The 27,700-nt window shown below is 44.8% G+C and overlaps 1 protein-coding gene across 1 annotated transcript; it reads left to right on the top strand.

Moving 5' to 3' along the window:
• Window positions 1–1,730: 1,730 nt before the first annotated feature.
• Window positions 1,731–27,400, top strand: LOC147109695 (E3 ubiquitin-protein ligase UBR1-like). The gene is made up of 8 exons (XM_086003799.1): window positions 1,731–1,842; window positions 3,891–4,024; window positions 13,069–13,177; window positions 15,901–15,957; window positions 17,664–17,741; window positions 20,165–20,335; window positions 21,305–21,406; window positions 23,293–27,400. The coding sequence occupies exons 1-8, from the start codon at window positions 1,763–1,765 to the stop codon at window positions 23,432–23,434; spliced, it is 873 nt and encodes a 290-aa protein (XP_085859925.1). The 5' UTR covers window positions 1,731–1,762; the 3' UTR covers window positions 23,435–27,400.
• The last annotated feature ends 300 nt before the right edge of the window (window positions 27,401–27,700 follow it).

The raw sequence follows: 27,700 nt of genomic DNA, 5'->3' as shown, positions 1-27,700 counted from the left end.
CAGATTTTAGCCCCCCAAAAAACACACGAGGAAAAAGTTTAACAGTGAGTACAACAACAAAACAACTTGCATTTCTATAGCGCCTTTTAATGTCGTAAATTGTCCCAAGGCGCTCCACAGGAACGTAATCCGACAAAAATTGATACCAAGTCAAAGAAGGAATATTAGAACAGGTGACGAGGTAGTTTTAATGAACGTCTTAAAGGAGGAGGGAGAGGTTTAGGGACGGAATTACAGAGCTTGGGGCCTAGACAGCTGAAGGCCCAGCCGCCATTGTGGTGGTTCCACAAGAGGCCAGAGTTGGAGGAACGCAGAGTTCTCGGAGGGTTCTCAATGAATATACATCCCCTTGAGAAATAAAACACCACTGGAAAAGTGGTACAACCATAGCTAACTAGAGAAGTTAAGGATGGTATTAGATTAAAAGAAGAGGCTTACAATATTGCCAATAAGAGTAGTGAGGCTGAGGATTGGGCGAGTTTTAAAAATAGGCAAAGGATGACCAAGAAATTGTTGGAGGGAGAAAATAGAATGAGAGTAAACTGGCAAGAAATATAAAAACAGATTATAAGAGCTTCTGCAAGTATGTAAAAAGGAAGAGATTAGCTAAAGTAAACGTGGGTTCCTTCGAGGCAGAGACAGGAGAAATTGTAATGGGGAATACGGAAATGGCAGCGACATTAAAAAATATTTTTTTTATCTGTTTTCACAGTAGAAAACAAAGAACATACCAGAAATTGTGGGGAACCAAGGGTCTAATGAGAGAGAGGAACTTAAAGTAATTAGTATTAGTAAAGAATAAGTACTGGAGAAATTAATGGGACATTATACTCCATCTGTTACCTTCTTGCCCAATCACTTAACCAGTCTATATCCCTCTCCCTGGCAACTGTCTGAGGCTGAACCAGACTGTTCGCAGCCTTGGTGTCGTACTTGACCCAGAAATGAGCTTCCGACCGCATATCCGCGCCATAAGACTGCCTACTTCCACCTCCATAACATCGCCCGACTCCGTCCCTGCCTCAGCTCATCTGCTGAAACCCTCATCCATGCCTTTGTTGCCTCTAGACGTGACTATTCCAATGCTCTCCTGGCCGGCCTCCCATCTTCCATCCTCCATAAACTTGTGCTCATCTAAAACTCTGCTGCCCATATCCTAACTCGCACAAAGTCCCATTCACGCATCACCCCTGTGCCCGCTGACTTTCATTGGTTCCCGATTGAGAAACGACGCATTTAAACATTTTCATCCTTGTTTTCAAATCCCTCAATGGCCTCGCCCCTCCCTATCTCTGCAACGTCCTCCAGCCCTACAACCCTTCAAGATATCTGCACTTCTCCAATTCTGGCCTCTTGCGCATCCCTGATTTTCATCGCTCCACCATTAGCAGATGTGAGACACTTTTAAATGTTAGGAATGTAATAGCCAACGCCACAATTTCTCTTTCTTTTGTTGCTTTGGAGCACCAAGCAGCAAGGTCGCCTCTCTGTATCCCTTGCCATCTGCTACAGAGACTACATTCTCTTGCTGTAGGATTTGTTTGGCCTTGCTGAATAAATTTGCCTTTAGGTGCCACAGACTGAAAGGCCCTGTATGCAATATAAACTTGCACAAAAGCCATCCTTTGTTTTTGCACTTTTATGTTGTATTTTATTCGGTTCCCTTTCTGAACCAAAAGGAATGTTGCTTTACCTAGTTATGCACAAGAAGTCACAATACAAGGTGCCATGTAAAATGCATTATTCCTGAACAGATTGTCCTATGGATCAGGATGGAGAGGAAAGTGAGGAGACCCATTCAGCAACAGAGTTGTACGAAACGCTTCGAGAATACACGAGCAGGTATGCAACAGCAGATAAAAATGTTTACGGTGATGTGAATTCTAGTTCCTGATAACTCATGTTATTCCAAGCGGGGTTCATTTAGCAGCCAACCTCGGTACTAAAATCATATGCGCTGCTTGTGTGTCCTCTACCGCAATGACCCAAGAGTTTTAATCCATAATATACATAGTCAGTGGAATTGTGATCTTGCCAGCCAGTACTTTTGTCCCCAATAGATGTGGAGGATGGTACAGAATAGTAGATGTCTAACTCCCAACCTTGATCATTCCACACGCGTAGTTGAAAAAAACTATTTCCACTGGTCAATGAATTAGTAATCAGGGGGTATAAATTTAAGATCATCTATTTGCACATGAAATTCCCTAGCAGAAACCAGTGGTGGAAGCACAATCCATAATTTTTAAAAAGGAGTGGGTAAATATTTAGAAAGTTTTTTTTAAGGGGCATGGGGGGAAAATGGAGGGGAATGGAACGGATTGGATGCTTATTTTGGAGAACCTGCACAGCTGGATGGACTGAATCGCCTCTTCCTACACTGTAAGATTCTATGATCTAGCTCCATTCCATCATATTGCCACATCTTTAGCTCCCGATCTCCTTCATTTCATAATATTGGCACATCTTTAGCTCCCGATCTCCTTCATTTCATAACATTGCCACATCTTTAGCTCCCGATCTTCTTCATTTCATCATATTGCCACAGCTCTGGGTCCCAATCTCCTTCATTCCATCATATTGCCACATCTCCAGCTCCCAATCAACTTTGTTCCATCATATTGCCACATCAACTCTCAAGAAGCTCGACACCATCCAGGACAAAGCAGCCCGCTTGATCGGGACCCCATCCATCACCTTAAACATTCACTCCCACCACCACCGGCGCACCATGGCTGCAGTGTGTACCATCTACAAGATGCACTGCAGCAACACGCCAAGGCTTCTTTGGCAGCACCTCCCAAACCCGTGATCTCTACCATAGAAGGACAAGGACAGCAGGCGCATGGGAACATCACCACCTCCAAATTCCTCTCCAAGTCTCTCTCACCATCCTCACTTGGAAGTATATCGCCGTTCCTTCATCTTCGCTGGGTCAAAATCCTGGAACTCCCTCCCTAACAGCACTGTGGGAGTGTCTTCACCACACGGACTGCAGCCAGCGTTTCAAGGAGGTGGCTCACCACCACCTGCTCGGGCAATTAGGGATGGGTAATAAATGCTGGCCTTGCCAGCGACGCCCACATCCCAGAAACACATTTAACAAATCTCTAGCTCCCAATCTCCTTTGTTCCATCATATTGTCACACATGTAGCTCCCAACGTTCATCATTCCATCCGTTGAGATGCTGAATGGATGTTGGTTGTTTCTCAATGAGGGGAGATGGAAAATTTAGGACAAGCACCCTAGCTTGTTGCCACATACCTTTTTTCTGCATTGGCAGAGGCCTGGGAACAGCTTGACTTCCTGAGGTTTAAACCAGCGAATATTATTGCAGAAACCTCTTTGCAAAATCGGGCGAAAGAAGGTTGCATACGTGGGAAAGGTAAAATTATTTTGCTGTCAAACAGGGCTTCACCCAGTGTTCTGGTAAAAATATTCTCTTCCCCCTCCTCCCTTTTAATTCATTCAAGCATATGTGCACAGTTCTGCTCCTTTATGCAAGTTTTCTGTTCCCTTAACCTGAAGATTTTGGCTGTTCAAAGGACTCTTCTTGAGTCTTACAGTCTGCTCACATCATTACAGTACTTGACACTGGGGGGGGTGGTGGGGGGGATTGCAGTAGCATTGCCACGATTGCACTGTTATATTTCAAGTATACTGTCAATAAAGAAATGCTCTATTTTTGCATTCATTTTATTTGAGAGGAGAATCCAACTGTAGCGTTTGAGCATTCCAGCAATTAATTATCATGTTAATGTGAATTGCAGTAATCGTGCTCATTCTTAATTGCGTTTTGTGGTGTGGGTCTTAATTCTGCAAAGCAAGGGTTTTGTCTTCCTCAGGCCAAATACTGTACAATGTTGACATGTGCTGCAATTGTTAACAGATCTTTAGAAAGTAAGCCCCATGGCTGGTACCTGTGGAATTGCGTGAAGTGTGGCATCACTCCATTCCTTCGCTGTTCTGCTTTGTTCTTCAACTACTTGCTAGGAGTACCACCTCCCGAGGAGCTCTCGAAAGGTAAGTGAAGAGGAACTATTACAGGTTGAGCTTATGCAAATGGCTTTTGGTGGATGGAATGACTGGGCTGTGTTTCAGTCAGAGAAAAACTAGGAAATCTGAAATCAAAGCAGTTTAACAGTGCCTTTAACATAGTAAAACATCCGAGGTGTTGCACGGGAGCGACCGAGCCGCAGAAGGAGATATTAGGACAGGTGACTAAAAGCGTGGTCAAAGAGGTAGGTTTTAAGGAGCATCTTAAAGGAGGGTGGAGAGTGTAGTGTATGTACCTTTAAAAGCCCCTGTATACTGTAATACCGGTAGTGACCACTCGGGTATATAAGCCTGTATAGCGTCTTGTATCTTTTAGTTCACCTCCAGACTTTGTTCAGTAAACACCTGTTAAACCAACTCCTGCATTCCGTGTCTCCATTAACACACGGATACAACAGTGGCGACGAATTGGAAACTGACCTTACCTGCAATTCGGCAGCACCTCAAGGAGATCGATTCCTCAGACGAAGGTCGAAGAAAAAAAAAAAGAAAAAAACTGTGGTTTCACCAGCTAGCCGGGCTGGTGGCAGGTACTGCACTAATCCTTCCTGGGCGGCGGGCTGGGGCTCGATCGGGTGGCTCTGCAGCGGGGCCGAGCAGCGAGCCGGAAGGCGGAGGCAAACAGAGATGGAGGGTGGAGCACTCGGGAGACGGCCGGCGCTGCAAAGCAGGTCGGCATTCGGACTAAGCAGAGGGAGGGAAAAGTCCCAGAGAGTCCGGCGGGAACGAGTCTCCAACTATTAAAAATATCTGTGTAAATAAAAACCGCGGAGAACAGCGTTGTCAGCAGCGGCAGCGGCGGGAAAGCTCGGGAGGCGCCATTTTTTCTCGGCAGGGAAGAAAGGAAAGCGCGGGAGGCGCCATTTTTGATTTTCAGGATGCCTAAGACTGGCAATATTACTGCTTTCGATAGTGATATAGAGGATTGGACCACATGTCCAATCCTCTATATCATATGGTCATGGAAAAGGACAGGGATAGGCCGGAAATAAAGGTTCTAAATTGGGGGAAGGCCGATTTTAATAGGATAAGGCAGGATCTGGCCAAAATGGACTGGGATCAGCTACTTGTAGGAAAATCCGCATCGGAACAATGGGAGGCTTTCAGAAGGGAGATTGAGATCATACAGTGGCAACATGTTCCCGTAAAGGTCAAGGGTGGTTCCAAAAACCACAGGGAACCTTGGATGTCAGGGGATATACGAGAATGGATTAGGAAAAAAAGGAGGGCTTTTGGCAGATACAAAAGGCTAAAGACGGAGGAAGCCCTAGAGGAGTACAAAAAGTGCAGGGGGATACTTAAAAAAAGAAATGAGGAGATCAAGGAGGGGCCATGAAATAACACTGGCGAGCAAAATAAAGGAAAATCCTAAGATGTTTTATAAGTATATTAAGGGTAAGAGGATAACTAGGGAAAAAATAGGGCCCATTAGGGACAAAAGTGGCAATCTGTGTGTGGAGCCGGAAGATGTAGGAGGGGTTCTAAATGAATTTTTTGCATCTGTTTTCACTATGGAGAAGGACGATGCAGACATAGAAATAGGGCGGGGGGGACTGTGATATGCTCGAACATATTAACATCGAGAGGGAGGAGGTATTGGCGGTTTTAGCTGGCCTAAAAATGGATAAATCCCCAGGCCCGGATGAAATGTATCCCAGGCTGCTGTGTGAGGCAAAGGAAGAGATTGCGGGGGCTCTAACACATATATTCAGGACCTCTCTGGCCACAGGGGATGTGCCAGAGGACTGGAGAACCGCTAATGTAGTACCATTATTCAAGAAGGGAAGTAGGGAAAAACCGGGGAACTACAGGCCAGTGAGCCTAACATCAGTGGTAGGAAAATTATTGGAAAAAATCCTGAGGGACAAAATTTGTCTCCACTTGGAGAGGCAAGGATTAATCAGGGATAGTCAACATGGCTTTGTCAAGGGAAGATCATGTCTGACTAATTTGATTGAATTTTTTGAGGGGGTGACTGGGTGTGTGGATGAGGGTAACGCAGTGGATGTGGTAAACATGGATTTCAGTAAGGCCTTCGATAAAGTCCCGCACAGGAGACTGGTCAAGAAGGTAAGAGCCCATGGAATCCAGGGTGCCTTGGCACATTGGATACAAAACTGGCTTAGTGGCAGAAGGCAGAGGGTAATGGTCGAAGGTTGTTTTTGTGACTGGAAGCCTGTGGCCAGTGGGGTACCACAGGGATCGGTGCTGGGTCCCTTGCTGTTTGTGGTCTACATTAATGACTTGGATATGAATGTAAAAGGTATGATCAGTAAGTTCGCGGATGATACAAAAATTGGTAGGGTGGTAAATAGCGAGGAGGGTAGCCTCAGTCTGCAGGACGATATAGATGGGTTGGTCAGATGGGCGGAACAGTGGCAAATGGAATTTAACCCGGAAAAGTGCGAGGTGATGCACTTTGGGGGGGACTAACAAGGCAAGGGAATACACAATGAATGGTAAGACCCTAGGCAAGACGGAGGGTCAGAGGGATCTGGGTGTGCAAGTACACAGATCCCTGAAGGCGGCGGAACAGGTGGATAAGGTGGTAAAAAAGGCATATGGGATACTTGCCTTCATTAGCCGAGGCATTGAATATAAGAGCAAGGAGGTTATGATGGAGCTGTATAAAACACTGGTTAGGCCACAGCTGGAATACTGTGTGCAGTTCTGGTCGCCACACTACAGGAAGGATGTGATCGTGTTGGAGAGGGTGCAGAGGAGGTTCACCAGGATGTTACCAGGGCTGGAGCGCTTCAGCTATGAAGAGAGACTGGGCAGATTGGGTTTGTTTTCCTTGGAGCAGAGGAGGCTGAGGGGGGACATGATTGATGTGTACAAAATCATGAGGGGCATAGATAGGATGGATGCTGAGGAGCTTTTTCCCCTTAGTAGAAGGGTCAATAACTAGGGGGCATAGATTCAAGGTAAAGGGCGGGAGGTTTAGAGGGGATTTGAGAAAGAACTTTTTCACCCAGAGGGTGGTTGGAGTTTGGAACTCACTGCCTGAAAGGGTTGTGGAGGCAGGAACCCTCAACATTTAAGAAGCATTTGGATGAGCACTTGAAATGCCATAGCATACAAGGCTACGGACCAAATGCTGGAATATGGGATTAGATTAGACAGGGCTTGATGGCCGGCGCGGACACGATGGGCCGAAGGGCCTCTATCCGTGCTGTATGACTCTATGTGGAAAGAGTGGAGGTATATTGCACAGCGAATGAAGTAGAGGATGATAAAAAGGCATCGGTACTTCTAAATCTGATGGGCGCAAGGACATACAGGCTGTTACGAAACTTAATCACTCCAGCCAAACCGATGGACAAGAATTTTAAGGAGATTGTTGATACCCTACAGGAGCACTTAAACCCAACACCGCTGCTGATAGCGGAACGATTCAAATTCTTCAGGAGGAATCAGTACAAGAATGAAAGTAACGCTGATTACCTCACCGAATTAAGAAAGCTGTCAAAGCACTGCCAATTCGGGGCAGGACTGGCAGATTCTCTACGAGACAAATTTGTCTGCGGTCTCCTAAGTGAAGGAACACAGAAAAGGCTACTTTCTGAGAAAGATTTGACACTGGACAAGGCTTTCAGTGTGGCTGTATCATACGAAGCAGCAGCAAGAGGAGCTGCAGAGATACAGCAAAAGCCACAGGACTTCGGCACCCATGAAATGACACGGGGTTTCGAGAGATGTTATCGCTGCGGCAGATCCACCCATGACCAGAGGGACTGCTGGTTCAAGGACAAAGCATGCAGGCAATGCGGAAAGATGGGACACATTGCACGTGTATGCCGATCTGGAAACAAAAAATCCACTGACAGAAAAAAAATCAATAAGGAAAGGTACAGAAAGGTACTAATGATGACGGACAGTAGCTCCGAAGACCAGAAGAGCGATAGCGACTCCGGAAACAAGAGACTAAGCTGTCTCAAATTACATAATGTAATTGCCAAAGAAGATTGCCAGACCATTTGGGTTACCCTCACGATAGCGGGGTCCCCAATTAAAATGGAGCTAGATACAGGATCAGCTCTGACCGTCATAAGTCGACGGGATTACGAGCGGCTATTTCCGCATATACCTTTGAAAGACACATCCATTATCTTGAAGACATATATGGGGCAGAAAGTATACCCCAGAGGGAAAATAAAGGTGCCTGTTGCATACAACGGCAAGGAAATACAGAAGTTGTATTTATACGTTCTGCAAGATGGTGGTCCACCGTTGTTGGGACGTGAATGGATCAGGAAGATACATTTAGACTGGCACTCCATTCAGGCACTGACGGTGACCAGTAAGAAAAAAAATGATGATGACGTCATACCTGAACGATTAAAAGACATCTTGGCTAACGCCAAAGAAGTGTTTCAACAGGAACTAGGAACCTTGAAAGGCGTCACCGCCTCAATAAAAGTGGAAGATGCGGCAATTCCCAAGTTTTTTAAGGCAAGGCCGGTGCCATACGCAATTCGTCCAGCAGTCGAGGCAGAGCTGGAGAATTTGGAAAAAGCAGGCGTGTTATCCAAGGTAGATTGGAGCGAGTGGGCAACATCCATCGTCCCGGTCATGAAGAAAATGTTGAATAATGATAAACCTGAAGAACAGAGAAAAATTCGCATCTGTGGGGACTTCAAGGTGACTGTAAACCCGGTCCTTCACACGATACAGTGTCCTTTTCCGAGGATAGAAGATATTTTCTCCTCACTATCCGGAGGGAAACGTTTCACCAAAATTGACTTGGCACAGGCATATCTACAGATGGAGGTTGAGGAGGCCTCTAAAAAGTATCTCACGATAAACACACACAAAGGCCTGTACCAGTACAATCGACTGGTTTTCGGAGTGGCATCAGCTCCGGCTATCTGGCAAAGAGCTATGGAGCAAGTCCTGCAAGGGATTCCGGGGACTCAATGCTACCTAGACGACATCCTTGTAACAGGAGAAAACGACAACGAGCACCTTGCCAATTTGGAGCAGGTGCTCACTAGGCTGAGAGAACGGGGCCTACGAGCAAATCGCCCCAAGTGCGAATTTTTCCAGAAACAAATATCATATTGTGGCCATATAATTAACGAAGAAGGGTTGCATAAGTCACCTGAAAAAATTGAAGCGGTCATAAAAGCCTCAGCACCTGAAAATGTCTCACAATTAAGGTCGTTCCTGGGATTGATAAATTACTATCATAAATTTTTACCGAACTTGTCAACTGTTCTGCACCCTCTTAATGCACTGCTACAAACGGGAGTAATTTGGAAATGGAGCGAAGACTGTAAACGTGCCTTCCATAAATGCAAAGGCTTGATCACGTCCAAGGAAGTGTTGGCTCATTACAACCCATCACTGCCAATCAGACTGGCGTGCGATGCATCCCCTTACGGCGTAGGAGCGGTATTACCGCATAGATTCCCTGATGGCTCGGAGCGGCCGATAGTTTTTGCGTCATGCTCATTGAACTCAGCTGAGCGTAACTATGCCCAGATCGACAGGGAAGCACTCAGCCTGGTGTGGGGAGTGAAGAAATTCAACCATTACCTACATGGACAAAAATTTACCTTGTTGACTGACCATCAACCCCTCGTCTCCATATTCAACCCTAAAAAGGGCGTTCCCATTATGACAGCGCAAAGGCTACAGAGGTGGTCCCTTTTCCTAGGGGCACACCAATATGACATAGAATACAAAGGATCAAAACAGCATGGGAATGCTGACGGTTTATCGTGCCTACCATTGCCAACGGTAGAAGAGGCACCTACAGTGGACCCAGTGGAGATGTTCCACTCAACCATAGTAGAATGTCTACCAGTAACAAATTCTACCATTGAAAAGGAAACGAGAAATGACCCGACTCTCTCTCGAGTCTACGATTTAACGGTGAAGGGATGGCCAGCACATGGCGAACCACTGTTGCCAGCATTCTCGCAAAGAAGAGAACAGCTGTCAGTGTGCCGAGGAACCTTGATGTGTGGATCCAGAGTGGTGATTCCACCCAAACTCCAGGATAAAGTGCTAAAGGAGCTTCACGAGGGGCATCTGGGTGGAGTGAAAATGAAGAACCTAGCCAGAGCGTTTGTGTGGTGGCCAGGTATCGATGGAGACATCAAAGAAATGACCAAGAGCTGCCTAGGATGCCAGAAGGTCCAAAACGCCCCACCACAAGCCCCTCTACATCCATGGGAGTGGCCCTCATCTCCATGGCAAAGGGTACATATCGACTTTGCTGGTCCATTTATGGACTCAATGTTCTTAATCGCGGTTGATGCACACTCCAAGTGGCCGGAGGTAATAAAGATGTCCTCCACCACCACGGAAAAAACCATCACAGTATTAAGGACCATATTTGCCAGGAATGGGCTGCCTGAACAGATCTGTTCTGATAATGGACCGCAATTTGTGTCCGAAGAATTCAGGAAGTTCTTAAAAAAACAATGGGGTTAAGCACTACACGTCCGCCCCATACCATCCCGCCACCAATGGATTGGCTGAAAGGTTTGTCCAGACCTTCAAGAAGGCCATAAAGGCCATGGGTAATGAAGACATAAATCTACAACATAAGGTAGATAACTTCTTGTTTGCACACAGGAATGCAACACGTGGTTACAAACCAAACTCCCGCCATGATGTTTTTCAATAGAAGACTAAGATGCCGGCTGGATTTGATCAAGCCAAACATCAGAAGGGACGTAGAGAACCGGCAATTTCAAGGCATGAATGAAAGGCCAACTAGAACCTTCCAGATAGGTCAACAAGTTTTGGCCCGGGACTACCGTACCGAGAAATAGCAGCCTGGAACTATTTGCACACGACTAGGACCGCTGATGTATACCGTGGACATTGGAGAAAGCATAATAAGGCGCCATGCTGACCAGATCATAGTCATCCGAAAAGGGACAACCTACACCACAACTCTATATGCCTAATGATGAAGCAGAGATACCCATAGTATCTACCCCCGATCCGGTGATACTGGAACCAGATGAACCCGACACTGGCATTCAAGCCGAATCGACCTTGCCAAAAGAACCTACTACACCACCGAAAACTACTACACCACCGAGGCGTTATCCGGACCAAGTCAGGAAGCCTCCAGAGAGACTGACTTATAATTGATTAACTGCAGCAACTGTGTAGATTATTGTTCTTGTAAACATGTTAATTAATGATTACTTAAAATGTTATGTACTAATTATCTAAAAGGGGAGGAATTGTAGTGTATGTACCTTTTTAAGAGCCCCTGTGTACTGTAATACCGGTAGTGACCACTCTGGTATATAAGCCTGTATAGCGACTTGTATCTTTTAGTTCACCTCCAGACTTTGTTCAGTAAACACCTGTTAAACCAACTCCAGCATTCCGTGTCTCCATTAACACACGGATACAACAGAGCGGTTTAGGGAGGGAATTCCAGAGGTTATGACCTAGGCAGCTGAAGGCACAAATGCCAATGGTGCAGCAAAGAAAATAGGGGATTCGCAAGAGGCCAGAATTGGAGGAGGTGAAGATGCACGACAGATCAGTCAGCATCCGAGAGGAAGGTTGGTTTAATGTTCGTGGACCCCTCCATCAAAATCTGTTTCTCTGCTCGATGCTGACTGACCTGTGCATTTCCAGCATTTTACTGTTTTGATTTAACATCTTGATTATTGGATTTCTGGAGGGCCCCAATCAAGCACCTTTGAGTTTTAGCTGCACCCCAGGGTGGAATTGCAGCTTTCAGCTCACTCTACAGCATCCAATTTCTACATCTGAACTGAAAAAAGGAATTAGGAACAAAAATAGTTGTATTTCTATAGTGCCGCCCCCCTCCATGTGCAGTAAAATGACGCATGGCGTGCCACAATAAGGAGGATTAAACAATGGATGCTGAGAATAGGAGGCATAGTAAATAACTGAAGGCCAGAGGAAGCTGCAAGGGGATATTGATAAGATGGTAAAATGGGCAAAAAAAGTGGCAGATGCAATTCCATGTCAATAAATGTGAGGTGGTAGATTTATTTTTTAAAAAGATAGTAATTATACTTTGGGGAAAGTTCGGTGATGTGGAACAGCACAGGTACTTGGGGGTTCAGGTTCACAAGACATTAAAAGCAGCAACGTAAGTGGATAAAGCCATACCAAAAGCTAATGGCATGCTGGCTTTAATGCCGAGCGGTATAGAAGATAAAAGTCAAGATGTAATGGTAAATCTGCATAAAACCTGAAGATCACAGTTGGAAGTCTGTGTGCAGTTTTGGGCTCCACACTATCGGAAGGATGTTGAGGCTTTGGAGAGGGTACCGTCAACGCTCCCGCTAAGCTGCGCGGCGGTCTCGAGGTCCCGCGCAGGCCGCTCACTGGCTTTTACATTGAAGAAATCGCACATGCGTGAAAATTTGAATGGGCCGCGCAACCAGTTTAAAGGGACTGGGCACCGAAACTAAAAATTAGATGGAATATTGGGTAAAGTGCAGATTCACTAGGATGCTGCTTGGTATGAGGAAATACAAATAAAGACTTGAAAAACTGGGCCTATTTTGTTAGAACAGGAGGAGATTGCGGGATGATTTGATAAAGGTGTTTAAAATTATAGTGATGGGATAGAATAGATAAAAATAAGACTGTTTGCAGTGGTTGAGTGACCAAGAGCCAAGGGAACATTTGAAGATTAAATGTAAGAGATTTAGGATAGGAATCAGGAGAAACTGTTTTACACAGAGGGTTGTGAGACTGTGGAATGCGCTACTGGAGTTGGTGATCAAAGCCAAGACCACATAAGCTTTTAAGGATAAGTGCTTGAAGAAAAGAGGACTAAGAGATTATAGGAAAATCATGGAATTAAGAAGGCTTGTATGAAGGATAAACACCAGCATGGACTCTAGCCAAATGGCCCGTTTCAATGTTGGAATTTCTATGTAAAAGGAAGAGGGTTAGGCTGGGGCCAAAAAGCCTGGCCGAGGGGAAAGATTATGTTCTGGTGGCATAAGTATTGGGCTCACGCCTCATTAGAATCTTCACTTTCTTCCTAGATTCCTCAGAAGGACAGTTTGAGGCCTTGTGTTATTACCTAGCTTTGCCTACTAACCTTTTCAAGCTTTTCCATGAATACAAGGACACAGTGTCCCCTTTACTACAAAGGTATGTACTGTTTCTGTGCTCAAATATTCTGTAATTATAGCACATTTATAAAAAAAAAAAAAAAAAAATCCAAAAGAAAGAATGGATAGCTGCTTTTTAATTTTTTGGGGGTTATGTCGAGTGAAGTGTGAGGTAAAGCATTTGGGGAGGGCAAACCAGACAAGGGAATACACAGTAAATGGTAGGATACTGAAGTGTAGAGGAACAGAGGGACCTTGGAGTGCATGTCCACAGATCCCTGAAGGTAGCAGGACAGGTCGATAAGATGGTTAAGAAGGCATACGGGATACTTGCCTTTATTAGCTGAGGCATAGCATATAAGAGCAGGGAGGTTATGCTTGAACTGTATAAAATACTATTTAGGTCACAGCTAGAATACTGCATACAGTTTGTCTCACCACATTACAGGAAGGATATGATTGCTCTAGAGAGGGTACAGAGGAGATTTACAAGGATGTTGCCAGGACTGGAGAATTTTAGCTATGTGGAAAGATTGGATAGGCTGGGGTTGTTTTCTTTGGAACAGAAGAGGCTGAGGGGAGACTTGATTGATGTCTAAAATTATGAGGGGCCTAGATAGAGTGGATAGGAAGGACCTATTTCCCCTAGCAGAAGTCAATAACCAGGGGGCATAGATTTAAAATAATTGGTAGAAGGATTAGAGGGGAGTTGAGGAGAACTTTTTTCACCCAGAGGGTGGTGGGGGTCTGGAACTCACTGCCTGCAAGGGTGGTAGAGACAGAAACCCTCATCACATTTAATAAGTACTTGGATGTGTACCTGAAGTGCCGTAACCTACAGGGCTACAGACCAAGAGCTGGAAAGTGGGATTAGGCTGGATAGCTCTTTTCCAGCCAGCACAGACACAATGGGCTGAATGGCCTCATTCTGTGCCGTAAATTTCTGATTCTCACATTCAGTGGAAAAGGTTACACAAAAACCTACAGGACTGGAACAGAATTATCTGGTTAGTCCTCCTAATGATGGGAATTGCAGGCTCAAAACTAGTTCATAAATTTAAACGAGAGTTGCATTGCTAAAAATATACACCTTTTTGATGCATTTTCAAAAAAAAAAGTAGGACCAATCTTCATGCAGTCTCCCTCATCAAAAGATTGGAGGTCCCGTAATCCTTCAGCCAGCTTGATCTCGACCCCGGGCTATATACCTTCTGCAGCTGAGAGGACAGGTTTCTGTTGCCTTGGTTTCTATTTGCCACCCTATAGCAGAATAACCAAGATTGGGAGCTCAGCATGGGAGAAACTAGCCTCCTGTCCCAGCAGGTGGTGGTGGGCAGCTCCAACATGCCACTTCAGTGGATTTCTTGTGTAAATTTATGGGCAGCAATGGGGCAGGTAAGTGCTGAGAAAACAACTCATGGTGCCAGGAAGGATTATTTAGCGGTCAAGAGCTGGGTGAGGAGGGATCGAAGGAGCAGGAAGATTATCTTGTGTAAGAGAGGAGATTGAAGAGGGAGATGGGCGAGAAGTTAGTGATGGTGTGGGATGAACTTGGGGTGGTCACGTGGAGCAGAAGTGGAGAGCAACAAGTAGTGACTGCCTGCTGCACGGATGGTCTTGGAGACTAATGTGGTTTCAAATTTGTACTTAATAGTTGGACCTTTATGGAGGCTTTTATGATCTGGAATCCTGGGGTGGTGGGGCTTCATGCAAGTGTGACACTTGTACCTGTACACCAGGATTTGTTTAATTTTGTATCACAATGACATTAAATCTTTAGTGCTGATTATTATACAGTAAATTCTGTATGGTCCGATTCATTTACAGTATTCTGTGAATAAACCTAGATATTGTGGTCCTGTTGTTAGTGCAGGCATGCTATTCTGGGTAATTGGAGCTAAAATTAATTGACCCATTTGCTTCAAGTACCAGAGACTTCCCATTTCACTGATGACAAAAGTTAGCATGCAGATACAGCAAGTAATTCGGAAGGCAAATGGAATGCTGGCCTTTATTGCAAGGCGGATGGAGTATAAAAGTAGGGAAATCTTGCTACAACTGTACAGGGCGCTGGTGAGACCACACCTGGAGTACTGCGTGCAGTTTTGGCCTCCTTATTTGGAGGCAGTTCAGAGAAGGTTCATTAGGTTAATTCCTGAGATGAAGAGGTTGTCTTATGAAGAAAGGTTGAGCAGGTTGGGTCTATACTCATTGGCGTTTAGAAGAATGAGAGGTGATCTTATTGAAACATAAAAGATTTTGAGGGGGCTTGACAGGGTAGATGCAGACAGGATGTTTCCCCTTGTGGGGGAATCTAGAACTAGGGGGCATAGTTTCAAAATAAAGGGTCACCCATTTAAAATGGAGATGAGGAGGAATTTCTTCTGAGGGTCGTGAATCTTTGGAATTCTCTACCCCAGAAAGCTGTGGAGGCTGGGTCATTGAATATATTCAAGGTGGAGCTAGACATATATTTGAGCTACAGGGGAGTCGAGGGTTATGGGGAGCAGGCGGGAAAGTACCATTGAGGCCAAGATTAGATCAGCCATGATCTTATTGAATGGCGGGGCAGGCTCGAGGGGCCAAATGGCCTATTCCTGCTCCTATTTTTTATGTTCTTATAAGCACCTGCCAGCACATATTACAGTTTTATCACTAAAGAAACAAATTTTCTCATCAGTTTGCATCTGTCAAAAAGTTTTAAAGCTTAAAGCTGGCTCCCTGAAGGTTCTCTTGATTTAAAATTCTTGTGTTTTATTGCAGGTGGTGCTCTGACTCTTCAGTGCAAAGCTTTCTCAAGGGAGAGAGAACGACAGTTCGGTTAGTGAGACTTCCACCTGACTTCTTTACGCTTCCCCTCTGATCTGGCCACATTCATCTTCCTCTTCCCCTCAACCTTTTTCTTTACTGAGCCAGAGTCATTGTCTAAAACAAGAATAGAAAATGCTGCAAATGCACAGCACTGATAAAGGGTCGCACATAAAAACCATAACCCATCTTATCCAGGCGTCAAGCAACCTGCTGTACATTTCCAGAATTTGGAGACTTCCAGCTCTTCTGTTCTGCTTTTTTCTTTTATCTTTACTCGTTGTTAAAGAAATTCAGTCAGGTTAGAAGACAACAACAACAGCTTGCATTTATATGGCGCCTTTAAAGTAGTATAACGTCCCAAGGCGCTTCACAGGAACGTTATCAAACAAAAATTGACACTGAGCCACAGAGATAGTGGGACCCGTGACCAAAAGCTAGGTCAAAGGAGTAGGTTTTAGAGGAGAGGGAGGTGGAGAGTCGACGAGGTTCAGGGAGGGAATTCCAGAGCTTAGGGCCTAGACAGCTGAAGGCACGGCCGCCAATGATAGAGTGATCAAAATTGGGGACACGCAAGTGGCCAGAATAGGGGAGAGCAGAGATCTGAGGGTTGTAGAGCAGGAGGAGGTTACAGAGAGGGAGGGCTGAGACCATGGAGGAATTTGAACACGAGGATGAGAATTGTAGCAGGATACAACCAGGGGAGTATAAACGGTGTACCCGTTTGCTCCTTACCCAGTTTACAGTTTCACCTTTGTGCAGATGGGTCGAAGTGAAAAATTGGACCTTGATAAAACCTGGCAACACTTCTTTTCAAACTAATGCTGTGAACACCAAGGCAAAGTAGTTCTTGCACAAAACTAATGAGACACCGAACCTGAGACGAGCAGTTGTTCCTCTTGCGGGTTTTTGTGCAAGTACAGTAATGGCTAGGTCACCTGGGAGCAGTCTTGTACTTCACTCAAACAAAGGGAAGCCAGTGGGGGCTAAGTTAGGATGGGAGGGAAAGGAAAGTGAATAGCGGAGAACAGTTTTGTACTTGTGAACACCATAAATTGATCTGAACTATGCTTACGGCATTCCTTATAGATATGTAACACATGTATGCATGTTCTGACGCAAGGTCTTCGACCTGAAACGTTAACTCTGTTTCTCTCTCCATGGATGCTGCCCCTGGCCTGCTGAGTTTTTCCAGCGTTTTCTGCTGTTATTTCGGATTTCCAGCATCCGCAGTATTTTGCTATTGTTTAATGTTGAGAGTTGACGTCACATTATGATTTGCATGTCATTTGACTGCATATAAAATATTCAATTCTCATACTCTGGGTGCAGAGAGAGCCGGTTTCTGTTAGTCTCCACTGAATAATACCAGATTCAATATCTCTTCTTGTTCAAATCATTTGAGATGGAAATGGTGAAGGGAGAGTATGGTGCTGGCAATGTGGACTCTCGGGAGATGAGTTAAGCTTCCACTGTAGTTAATCAGAATCAGCTACCCTCATTGTGGGACTGAAAAACTAGCATCCATCCATCTATATTGTGGCATTCACAGGAGCCAGCAAGAAAGTAGACTGTGACCTTGTTTGGTGTCCTCTCTCTCTCTCTCTCTCTCTCTGAAGGATGAATGATGGCAGCAGTATAGGGTTCTGAATGAAGCTGTCTCAATGATATCCTTCCAGTGATGGTGATGCTGCTTGACAGTAAGTTTTGTTTTCAAGGTATCCAAGGGAAAGAAATCAATTAATGGAACTTCCAGAAGACTACAGTAGTATTCTGAATCAGGGTTGTCAGTACAAGTGAGTCCATTCAATAACTTCTCCTTTCAATTCTACTATTTTGTACTTTGCTTTTTGAAAATTGTAAAAAAAATGTATTTTAAAAGTTGACACCGCAGGGTGGCAAATTCTTTTGATCTGATATTTGGAAACCGTTGGATGCCATTACTTGCTGTCACACCACATCTATATTGCAGCCCGTCCTCCCGAGGGCTCTGCAATAATATAAGGGTGGTGGGAGGTGTACATTCCTCTGGGTGCGAGGAACACCACATCACAAAACAGCTTTGTTCCCTAAGCTAAGGGGCAGAGCTCCGCCAGTAATGGCCGCAGATCATGCAGCCACATGTAGTGGGCCGTGATTCCATTCTGACTGGACGGTTTTGAGTTCTCGTATCTGCGTTGCTGACCTGTGTGCACCTTCCCCTGCCGTCAAGGAAGGCCTGTGACCAGAAGTGCAAAGCGGCAAACACCGGCCTTTGTGCAACCACTCCTGCAGAAGGTCGCATGGGTATCAGGTTCAAGAGCTGTAGATTGGGCACTGATACCTGTCATTGCTGGGTTGTAGCCAATGTTCCCATAAAAAAAAATTTGCGTATGCGACCCCTTTAAGGGGCTGCGCGGCCCATTCAAAATACCGCGCATGCGCAGGTTTTACTGTTTAAAAGCCAGTGAGCCGGCTGCGCGGGAGCTGCAGAGCGCCACATGGCCGTGCAGCTTAAAGGGAACATTGGTTGTAGCTAAAATAACAACAGGAAATGCTGGAAACACTCAGCGGGTCAGGCAGCATCCCTGGAGAGGGAAACAGAGTTAATGTTTCAGGTCGATGACCCTTCGACAGAACTGGGTTCTGCTGAGTGTTTCCAGCACTTTGTTATTATTTCAGAGAGGAGACTGGGGGGAAAGAGAGCAAAGGATAGCAATGGATTGTCAAGTGGAAGTCACACTTCACCTGACAAAGGAGCAGCGCTCCGAAAGCTTGTGATTTCAGGCTTCACCTGACGAAGGAGCAGCGCTCCGAAAGCTTGTGATTTCAAATAAAACTGTTGGACTATAACCTGGTGTTGTGTGACTTCTTACATTTGTCCACCCCAGTCCAACTCCGGCATCTCCACACCTTGTCAAGGATGGCAAAGGAGCTCCCTAGGGAGCTGCCAGCACAGGAGCTATCTTGTAACAACCCGCCTTCAGTGTGCCAGTGCAGCCTTCGGTCGCCTGAGGGAGAGAGTGTTTGAAGACCAGGACCTCAAACCCGGCACTAAGCTCATGGTCTACAGGGCAGCAGTGATACCTGCCCTGCTGTATGCCTCAGAGTCATGGACCATGTACAGCAGGCACCTCAAAGCACTGGAGAGGTACCACCAACGCTGCCTCTGCAAGATCCTGCAAATCCATTGGCAGTATAGGCGCACCAACGTCCGTGTTCTTGCTCAGGCCAACATCCCCAGCATCGAAGCTCTGACCACGCTCAATCAGCTCTGATGGACAGGTCACATTGTCCGCATGCCCGATACGAGACTCCCAAAACAAGCGCTCTACTCGGAGCTCCGGCACGGCAAGAGAGCCCCAGGTGGGCAGAGGAAACGCTTCAAGGACACCCTCAAAGCCTCCTTGAAAAAGTGCAACATCCCCACTGACACCTGGGAATCCCTGGCCCAAGACCGCACAAAGTGGAGGAGAAGCATCCGGGAAGGCGCCGAACACCTCGAGTCTCTTCGCTGGGAGCAAGCGGAAGCCAAGCGCAAACAGCGCAAGGAGCACACGTCAACCCAAGCACCCCACCCACCCGCCCCTTCAACCACTGTCTGCCCCACCTGTGACAGAGACGGTAGGTCCCGCATTGGACTCATCAGCCACCTGCGAGCTCATTTTTAATGTGAAAGCAAGTCATCCTCAGTTCCGAGGGACTGCCTAAGAAGATGATTATTTCAGATTTCCAGCAGCTGCAGTATTTTGCTATTGTGTTGGTTGTGGCTGCACAGCTGCTCGAGCAATCAGATAGTTGTTTTGATATCTTACTAAGTAATCATAGAATCATACCGCACAGAAAGAGGCCATTCGGCCCGTCGTGCCTGTGCCGGCTCTTTGAAGGAGCTATCCAATTAGTCCCACTCTCCCGCCATTTCCCCATAGTCCTGCAACTGTTTCTACTTCAAGTATATACCCAATTCCCTTTTGAAAGTTACTATTGAATCTGTTTCCACCACCCTTTCAGGCAGAGCATTCCAGAGCACAACAATTTGATGTGTTTAAAAAAAAAATTAAAAAAAAATTCTCCTAGTCTTCCCCCCCGGTTCTTTTGCCAATTATCTTAAATCTATGTCCTCTGGTTACTGACCATCCTGCCAGTGGAAACCTGATGGTGAATACTGGGGGGCGGTGTGTGTGTGTGTGACATTTACCATGTCAGCACTTTGAGCTAATTTTCACACTTTCTCTAATAGGTGTTCCAGATCTTCTGATGATGAGACTAAGAACCTAGCCCTTTGCATGTTCTGCGGAGCCATGCTGTGTTCGCAGAGTCAGTGCTGCCGGGAAGAAGTGAATGGAGAAGAGTTTGGAGCATGTGCAGCTCACGCTATAAACTGTGGGTCTGGATTGGGGATGTTCCTCAGGTATCTTACCATGTACACTGAGCAGTTGACTTCTCTTATGGTTACTTCAACGGCTGAAGGTTATCATAGAATCATACAACACAGAGACATCGTTCGGTCCATTGTCCCTGTGCCAGCTCTTTGACAGAGCTATTCAAAGAGTCTCGCTCCCCTGCTCTTTCCCCATAGCTCTGCAAGTGTTGCCACTTCAAGTATATACCCAATTCCCTTTTGAAAGTTACTAGTGAATCTGCTTCCCCCACCCTTTCAGGCAGTGCATTTCCAGTTAAGAACTCGCTGCGTGAAAAAAAAATTCTCCTCGTCGCCCCTCTGGTTGTTTTGCCAATGATCTTAAATCTGTGTCCTCTGGCTATCGACCCTCCTGCTAGTGGAAACAGTTTCTCCTTATTTACTCAATCAAAACACTTCATAATTTTCCACACCCCTATTAATATGATTAGCCTAATCTGTGTTATAAAATTCTGATCGGTAAATTCATTGTAAAATTGCAGGGTATTAAGGATGCTGCACTTCACAGAAGTTGTGAGTGTTATGAGGTGATACTTAAAATGTTGTCAGTTCATTTATCCATCTGGATAAAATGATGGTAACCGAGCCAGTCCGACCAGGAAGGCTGCAAGTTCTGTGCTGAGTTAACTGATCTCAGCTGGGGTAGTGGTAGAGGCATTGCAACTTAGCCTTATTGCTCCTGTATTAGTGGAAAGTCATCTTGGAATCCAGTGACCCATGCGGAGTGTGTTTGTGGAGGTCAAGTGAATCCTGGATTGGACTTGGAAGTGATGCACTGCAAGACTGACTAGCATGCCCACATACGCTGACCAGCCTCTGGAATGAGTTACCAGTGGTCGATCAGCACCTGTAGAAACTAGACCCCAGCAAGAACTTGATGCCTTCGGGAGAGTTGACAAGCAAAGGAGAGGACAAAACTTGGCTAGTCATTTGAACGTTTCTTATCGTTTCTTCCACCAGGATACGGGAATGTCAGGTGCTGCTGCTGGCGGGAAAGAACAGAGGATGTTTCATACCCGCTCCATACCTGGATGATTACGGGGAGACAGACCAGTTGCTCAAGTACGATTATTCCAAGGGAATTTATTCCTATTTGCTATCGTTGAATAACTTGTACAGCTATGTAATAGCTTTTCTGGCAGTCCTGAACTGCATCTCATTAGGACTGTATGTTTTACAGAGGCTGCATGGATCCTGCAGAACCTGTATAGTCAAGACTCTAAAATTCATCAATGAATGTTAGTGTATTGAAAAAGGAAAAAAAAGACTTGCATTTATATAGCGCCTTTCACAACCTCAGCACTTCACAGCCAATGAAGTACTTTTGAAGTGTAGTCACTGACTGTTGTAATGTAGGAACCACGGCAGCTGATTTGCGCACAGCAAGCTCCCACAAACCGCAATGCGATAATGACCAGATAATCTGTTTTTAGGTGTTGGTTGAGGGATAAATATTGGTCAGGACGCCGGGGAGAACTCCCCTGCTCTTCTTCAAAATAGTGCCCTGCGATCTTTCACGTCCACCTGAGATGGCAGATGGGGCCTCAGTTTAACGTCTCAGCCGAAAGACGACAACTCCGACGGTGCAGTATTCCCTCAGTACTGCACTGAGAGTGTCAGCCTAGGTTGTGTACACAAGTCTCTGGAGTGGGAATTGAACCCATGACCTTCTGATTCAGTGGCGAGAGTGCTGCCCACTGAGCCACAGCCCCTCTTAAATGGTGGCAAGACAATTGCTGACAAACGTGGCAGAACTGGAGACTGTTACAGCAGCAGGTGGGATGTTGGAGAATGAATTCTGTCAGCTTCTGTCAACTGCACAGTTTTGTTTAGTGTATAGAAGGCAAATGGCGTTGGTGCCAGCGTGGCCGCCGTAAGTGGCGGGGACTGCATTTACAGACTGGAGTCCTGGAGCTGCCCATCAAGTGGGTTTCGTTTGTTTTCAGAGTGTCGAGGGAAGGCAGGAATTGCCCTCCCTGCTTGATGATCTTAGAGATTCATTGACCTTGGCACTTGAGAAGCCCATCCCTGACCAAACCGCCCTGTTGGTTGAGAAGGGGGAAGAACACCCTACTGGGAAGGGCAAGACCCTGTTGTCATTTGCATTGTTTTTGCCAACAGTACAGTGTGTCATGAGCACTTCAGGGTGATCACCTAACATTTGGATTGGATAAATGTTGTCCATTCACGGTTTAGCAAATCCTCACCTGCATTGACAGATTTCTCCAGTCACAGCCTCCCTCCATCTCTAACCTTCTTCAGGCCTATGCCAATCTGTATCTTCCACTGTTCCAACACTAGCCTCCTTTACATCCTCCTAATGCCTTTAGTTAGGCAAAGTTAGTCCCAAATTCTGGAATTCTTTCCCTAAACCCCTCCACCTTGCTGTCTTTTTCCCCCAACTTCAAAAGCCTCTTGAAAACCTACCTCTTTGGGTCTTCATTCTTACCTCTGGGAAGCGCTATAGGACACTTTACTACATTAAAGGTGCTACAGAGTTAACCAAAAGAAGGTATGATTTCCAGGAATGTAATGCTTACAATTATCTACAGAACGCACAGTTGAACACTGTGGCAGATTGAGTATAATGTGAGAAGAGCGCCTCTATAAAATGCTGGGGGGGAAAATTGAGAACTCTAATTTTGAACGACCAACGCCCAACACAAATAGAACCTGTTGGATTGCTACACTTTTGTAATTTGTATTTCTCTCCGTTCTTTTTCTTTCTATCTCCACAATTACTTATCTTTGGGTCCCTCCCAAGCCCTTTGCATTCACTCAGATTAGCTGTCACATCAGTTGTCACAAAGTGCCGATTGCATAATTTACCTTTTTAAAAAAAATGTATTTTTTTTTATATTTTACCAACTTGAGAAATTCAAGCCTTATGCATTTTGAATGGTCAACATTTTCAGTTGCATTTTGAATTTATATTTTTTTTCTTAAAGGAGAGGTAACCCGTTGCATCTCTGCGCTGAGCGATACAAGAAACTCCAGCAAATGTGGCAGCAGCACCGCATCCTAGAGGAGATCACGAGAAACCAGGATGCGAATCAAATTGTCTTCGGCTTTGAGTGGCAGCAGTTCTGAATCCCTGACCCACCATGCTTGAGAGCAGCAGCACCACTGTAACTTGCTGTTAGAATCACGTCAATGGCTAGTCTCTCAGAGCTGATTAAGTTGAGGTGAACTGTTTTTAATCTGCTGTGACTATAATCTAGTTACAGTGCGCCCAGGTCCTACCCGCAAGGAAGTTTCTGGCCTTTTATATGCCCTATTTGAAATGGAAAAAACTACTACCCTACTGCGGTCTTATGTGGGGACTTTGGGGGGGGGGGGGGGGGAAGCGGAAAGGAGAGTTAACAGGAGGGGGAAGTTAGAAAATTTTAAATATTAACTTAATTTATGGATGTATTTTCCTTCCCCACCCCACCCTCTCTGTGCAAGCCATTTTCTGCCTTGCATAATCCACCACTGGGGAAGGCAAGTCAGTCCAAACCACTGATATTTTAACACTCGTGGTTTTGCCAGTGTGAGGAATGGTTGAAGTCGTGAGAGGCAGGGAGCACCAGTTTTCAGTGCGGCTGTGATCAGTACCTTTCTTCTGTATAATGCTCCATTTTGTTTAAATTTAACGAGCAAAAAGAATTACAATATACAACTCTGTTTAGGATGCATCTGGGACCTGAGTAAACATGTTTTTGATCACGCAGGGAATTGAGATTCACATTTATATTCTATAAAATTCTGCTCCAATTATACCACTTTGGTCAATTTAATTAATGTCGGTCAGGAGTCAGCAGCACTGGGCAGTTACTATTATATTTGGTTTTGCTAAAATTCTTTTTGCAAATCGATTTTTTTTTTTTTTAAGAACGCTGAAGAAATTATTTTCCCCCCCTCAAATGTCTTGCTGCAGAATGGTGTGCAAGTTCTATCAAGGTCACCTTGCTTTAGTCACTTAAACTTTAAAATTAGTGCTGACCCATGATGGAACAGTTGAGGGACTGATGAAACACATGGAGCCTGTTATCCAGTGTTACATGCAGCAAGATTAAAATACTAAAACCTTCCGAGAGGGGACACTGGCATATTGATTTGGTGAGTGCTTAAAATTTTGCCCAGTTGCCAAAAGGCTTGCAGTGTAAAAATGTATTTGGTGACCAGTTACAGCAGAAGTTGTCGAATAATGCACTTGCCTACCCTGTTTCATCTAATGCTGTACTGTGAATTGCATTAGATTGTGATGCCCATTAGCATGGTGAAAACAGTGCTGTTGGATCAAGGGGAACACTTATCTACTCCGTCATATTTCGAGAAGCTTAGTCAACTGATTCTGCACTTATTCCGTTTGTCTTGAGGGGGCTGCGTGACACCACTTCTGGTGATAGTTCTACCAAGTTTCAACAGATATTTTATAACGTTAAATACAAATGAAGAATATACCAAATGCTGTGTGTTTTCCATTTTTTGGGGGGGTGGGACTGTGTATTAAATAACATGATTACTAGATAATAGCTCTACACTTGCTTTTTTGTGTTTTTTTAAATTGTGTGCGTCATTGAGTTGCTGACAGTTCATCACTGATGCTCACGTTCGATGTTTTACAACCATTATAATGCTGCCCTGAGTTAGATTGACCTGTTGCACTTAATATTTGCGGTGCTGAACGAGTTAGACTGGCTCAATAAGAGCGTGTTAACCTCTAGCAAAAATGTTTCATCTTTTATTCAGCCCCAATGTTATTTTTTGTTTCTACTGTTCTGCAGTTCTCCTGAGCACTACGCTTCATTGCGAGGGTAGTCAGTCAGATGGTCTGTTCCCAGGCGTGTGCTTAATGAGGTTTTGCAAATGGTTGCATGAAGTTGCACAGGAGCGACCGGGGTCAAATTCTCCTCCAGTATGTCGAGTATTCCTCTCCTCTTCCTCCTTGCCTGCTGCCTGTTCATCGCAAACCTGGCAAAAATTGGGAAATATCTGAGGATAGTGTTATCGGTGGTAAGAATATAGCGAGCTGTAATTTGCAAGCGTTGAGGTTTTCAGTCACTGAACATTGCCCACTGGTAGGAAACTGAAATCTATTTCTCAATTGGGTTGTTTCACGAGGCTTGGAAACACATAAATATTATTTTGCTGCAAAACACTGTTAAAGGAACTGTTTAAAACAAAAGAAAAATGTGTAAATGCAGAGAAGGTGGGGAGTGAATATGTTGACACCTACTCTGATTACACTTGCCAACAGCTTAGGCTGGGGCCGCAGTGATAATGTGCACGATAAAGTAACCTCTTCACCCACAGTGAAAATAGAATAAACATTGTGTTTGCAGTTAGGAAATATCAGAAATGTTCTTCACAAAAACCACTAAAGCCCACTAAAGCAATGTAGGACTCAAAATCCTCTCCTATGTCAATGCTGATCGTTCACGAAGGCTATCTTTGGTCCAATGTCAAATAGGCCTTTTTTCCCCATGTTTTAATTTTAGAATTTCTCCCAAAAGCCATGCTAACTAAATCTGTCTATAATATGTGTTTTGTAATGAGTACTTTAACCATGGACCTTGTTTATCCTTCAGGTGTTGACTTTATAGTGATATTCTTGAAAATTGTCTTGTCAACACCAAAGGAATAAGTTGTCTAACCTAAATTTTGGGTATGAATCCCCCTCTCGCCCCTCCCCGGTTCTGGCTTCCATTGACTCTACTGAGTCAAGTTCGATGCATAATCATCTGCCATACCATAGCAGATTAGAAATTGAAGATGTATCTGCTCCCCCAGTTGACTCGGTTGATTGAAGCAATGGAGCGCTGAGCAGTTCCTAGTCTGTGTTGAGTTGGCAGACCTCAGCTGGGGCTCGGGAGGGGAAGCTGGGCTGAGGTTCCCATCCCTGATTGCTATTCCAGGAACCCTTGCTTGCTGCAAGTGGGTGTCCGCCTTGGCTGTGTTGCCCTGTGCAGTTAAATAGCCTGCACCCACTCATTGGGCTCACGTATGAAAATGGTGAGGTGTCGGAGGGCATCTATGGAGCTGTACCCCAGTGAAGAGTCGATGCCATCAGAAAAAGTGGGAAGAAAAATGCACCTGAGGTGCCTTAGGTTTCAGAATATTTTGGCAATTTCTTTTATCTTATTCACAATCATTGTCCATTTCCTAGGTAGCTTAGGAAAAATTGATACGGATGAAGGTCAAGACATAACACCCCTTAAAAGTCTCTCATTACTGTTGCTAATGACTTTAGCCTGACTCTCTTGTGTGGAAGAAAGCTCCTCAATGTTTAATCTGCACTTGCAGGTGCTTAATCCTAGGAATGTGTAAATGTGTGTTGTTTTGAGAGCTGTTGGGTCTCCAAACACACTGGGCTTCTCCGAAGAGTCCCTGTAAACGGCTATATTATAACGGGAAGTATAGATATGGTTTGAAACCCTGGCATAATTTAAATTTGTCTCGTGTGTGTGTGTGTGTGTGTGTGTGTGTGTACACGTTAATGTGGAGCATTCAATTACTTTTTCTATCCATTAAGAGTAATCCTCAGGACAATGTGAACCTTGGGTAAATATTTGCATCTGTTTCTCCATGCTAATTCAAGATAATCAAGTTGCTTTTGCTGCTGTTTTAATTTGAGGAAAAGCAAGAAAATTTCTGGTAGAGTAGGAAATTGGTATTGTGATATGGCCATATGTAGTGTGTGTTCATGGGGAAGGCTTCACATAGGCACAAGTGGGGAAAAAAATCATTTGCATCCTATTAAATGGCTATTTAATGCCAGTGTCATTTCTGTTCACTTAATATAAAGACTTTTTGATTTGAAGGGGAGTATCTTCAGAAAAGGAGGACATGTGCGCAAGACTTTTGTCCTGATGTCATATGCAAACAGCATGGCATTTTTGTGACCAGATTCACAGGTTTATATCATTAAGTCACTTATTGGCCACTTTTCCATGTATACAGTACCACTTCAGTTGATATTGGGAATGTATTTATGGCAATAATTTAAGCACTGTGCTGGTGAGATTAATAGCAGCAATATCTGTTCTGTGGATTAAAAAGAAATGTAGTGTACCTGTCGTCTTATTCTTGCCTTCAGTTCTTCATGTAATGGTGCGAAGTGTTTCTCGTTGCTCAAGGAAAAAATGTGATTTGCATCTTAATGAAGTATTTATACCTTTTAGGTATTTTTATTAGGCAAGGGTATTAAGGGTTATGGAGCCAAGGCGGGTAGCTGGAGTTAAGATACAGATCAGCCATGATCTAATTGAATGGCAGAACAGGCTCAAGGGGCTAAATGGCCTCCTTCTGTTTGTGTGTGTGTGTGTGTGTTTCAGTTGGAGCTTGGAGCATAAAGACACTTGTTCCTATACT

Source organism: Somniosus microcephalus, chromosome 12 (genome assembly GCF_052327205.1).
Source record: "Somniosus microcephalus isolate GS21.2 chromosome 12, FLI_Smic_1.0, whole genome shotgun sequence".
Taxonomy (NCBI): Eukaryota; Metazoa; Chordata; class Chondrichthyes; order Squaliformes; family Somniosidae; genus Somniosus; species Somniosus microcephalus.
Note: the sequence above shows the minus strand (reverse complement) of the source record. Positions and strands in the feature narration are given on the sequence as shown.

Excerpts from the sequence above, each read along its gene's own strand:
- LOC147109695 (XM_086003799.1), top strand. The coding sequence starts at position 1,763 with ATGGATCAGGATGGAGAGGAAAGTGAGGAGACCCATTCAGCAACAGAG. Across the intron at positions 1,843-3,890 it reads CTTCGAGAATACACGAGCAG|ATCTTTAGAAAGTAAGCCCC; the intron begins GTATGCAACAGC and ends AATTGTTAACAG. Across the intron at positions 21,407-23,292 it reads GAGACAGACCAGTTGCTCAA|GAGAGGTAACCCGTTGCATC; the intron begins GTACGATTATTC and ends TTTTTCTTAAAG.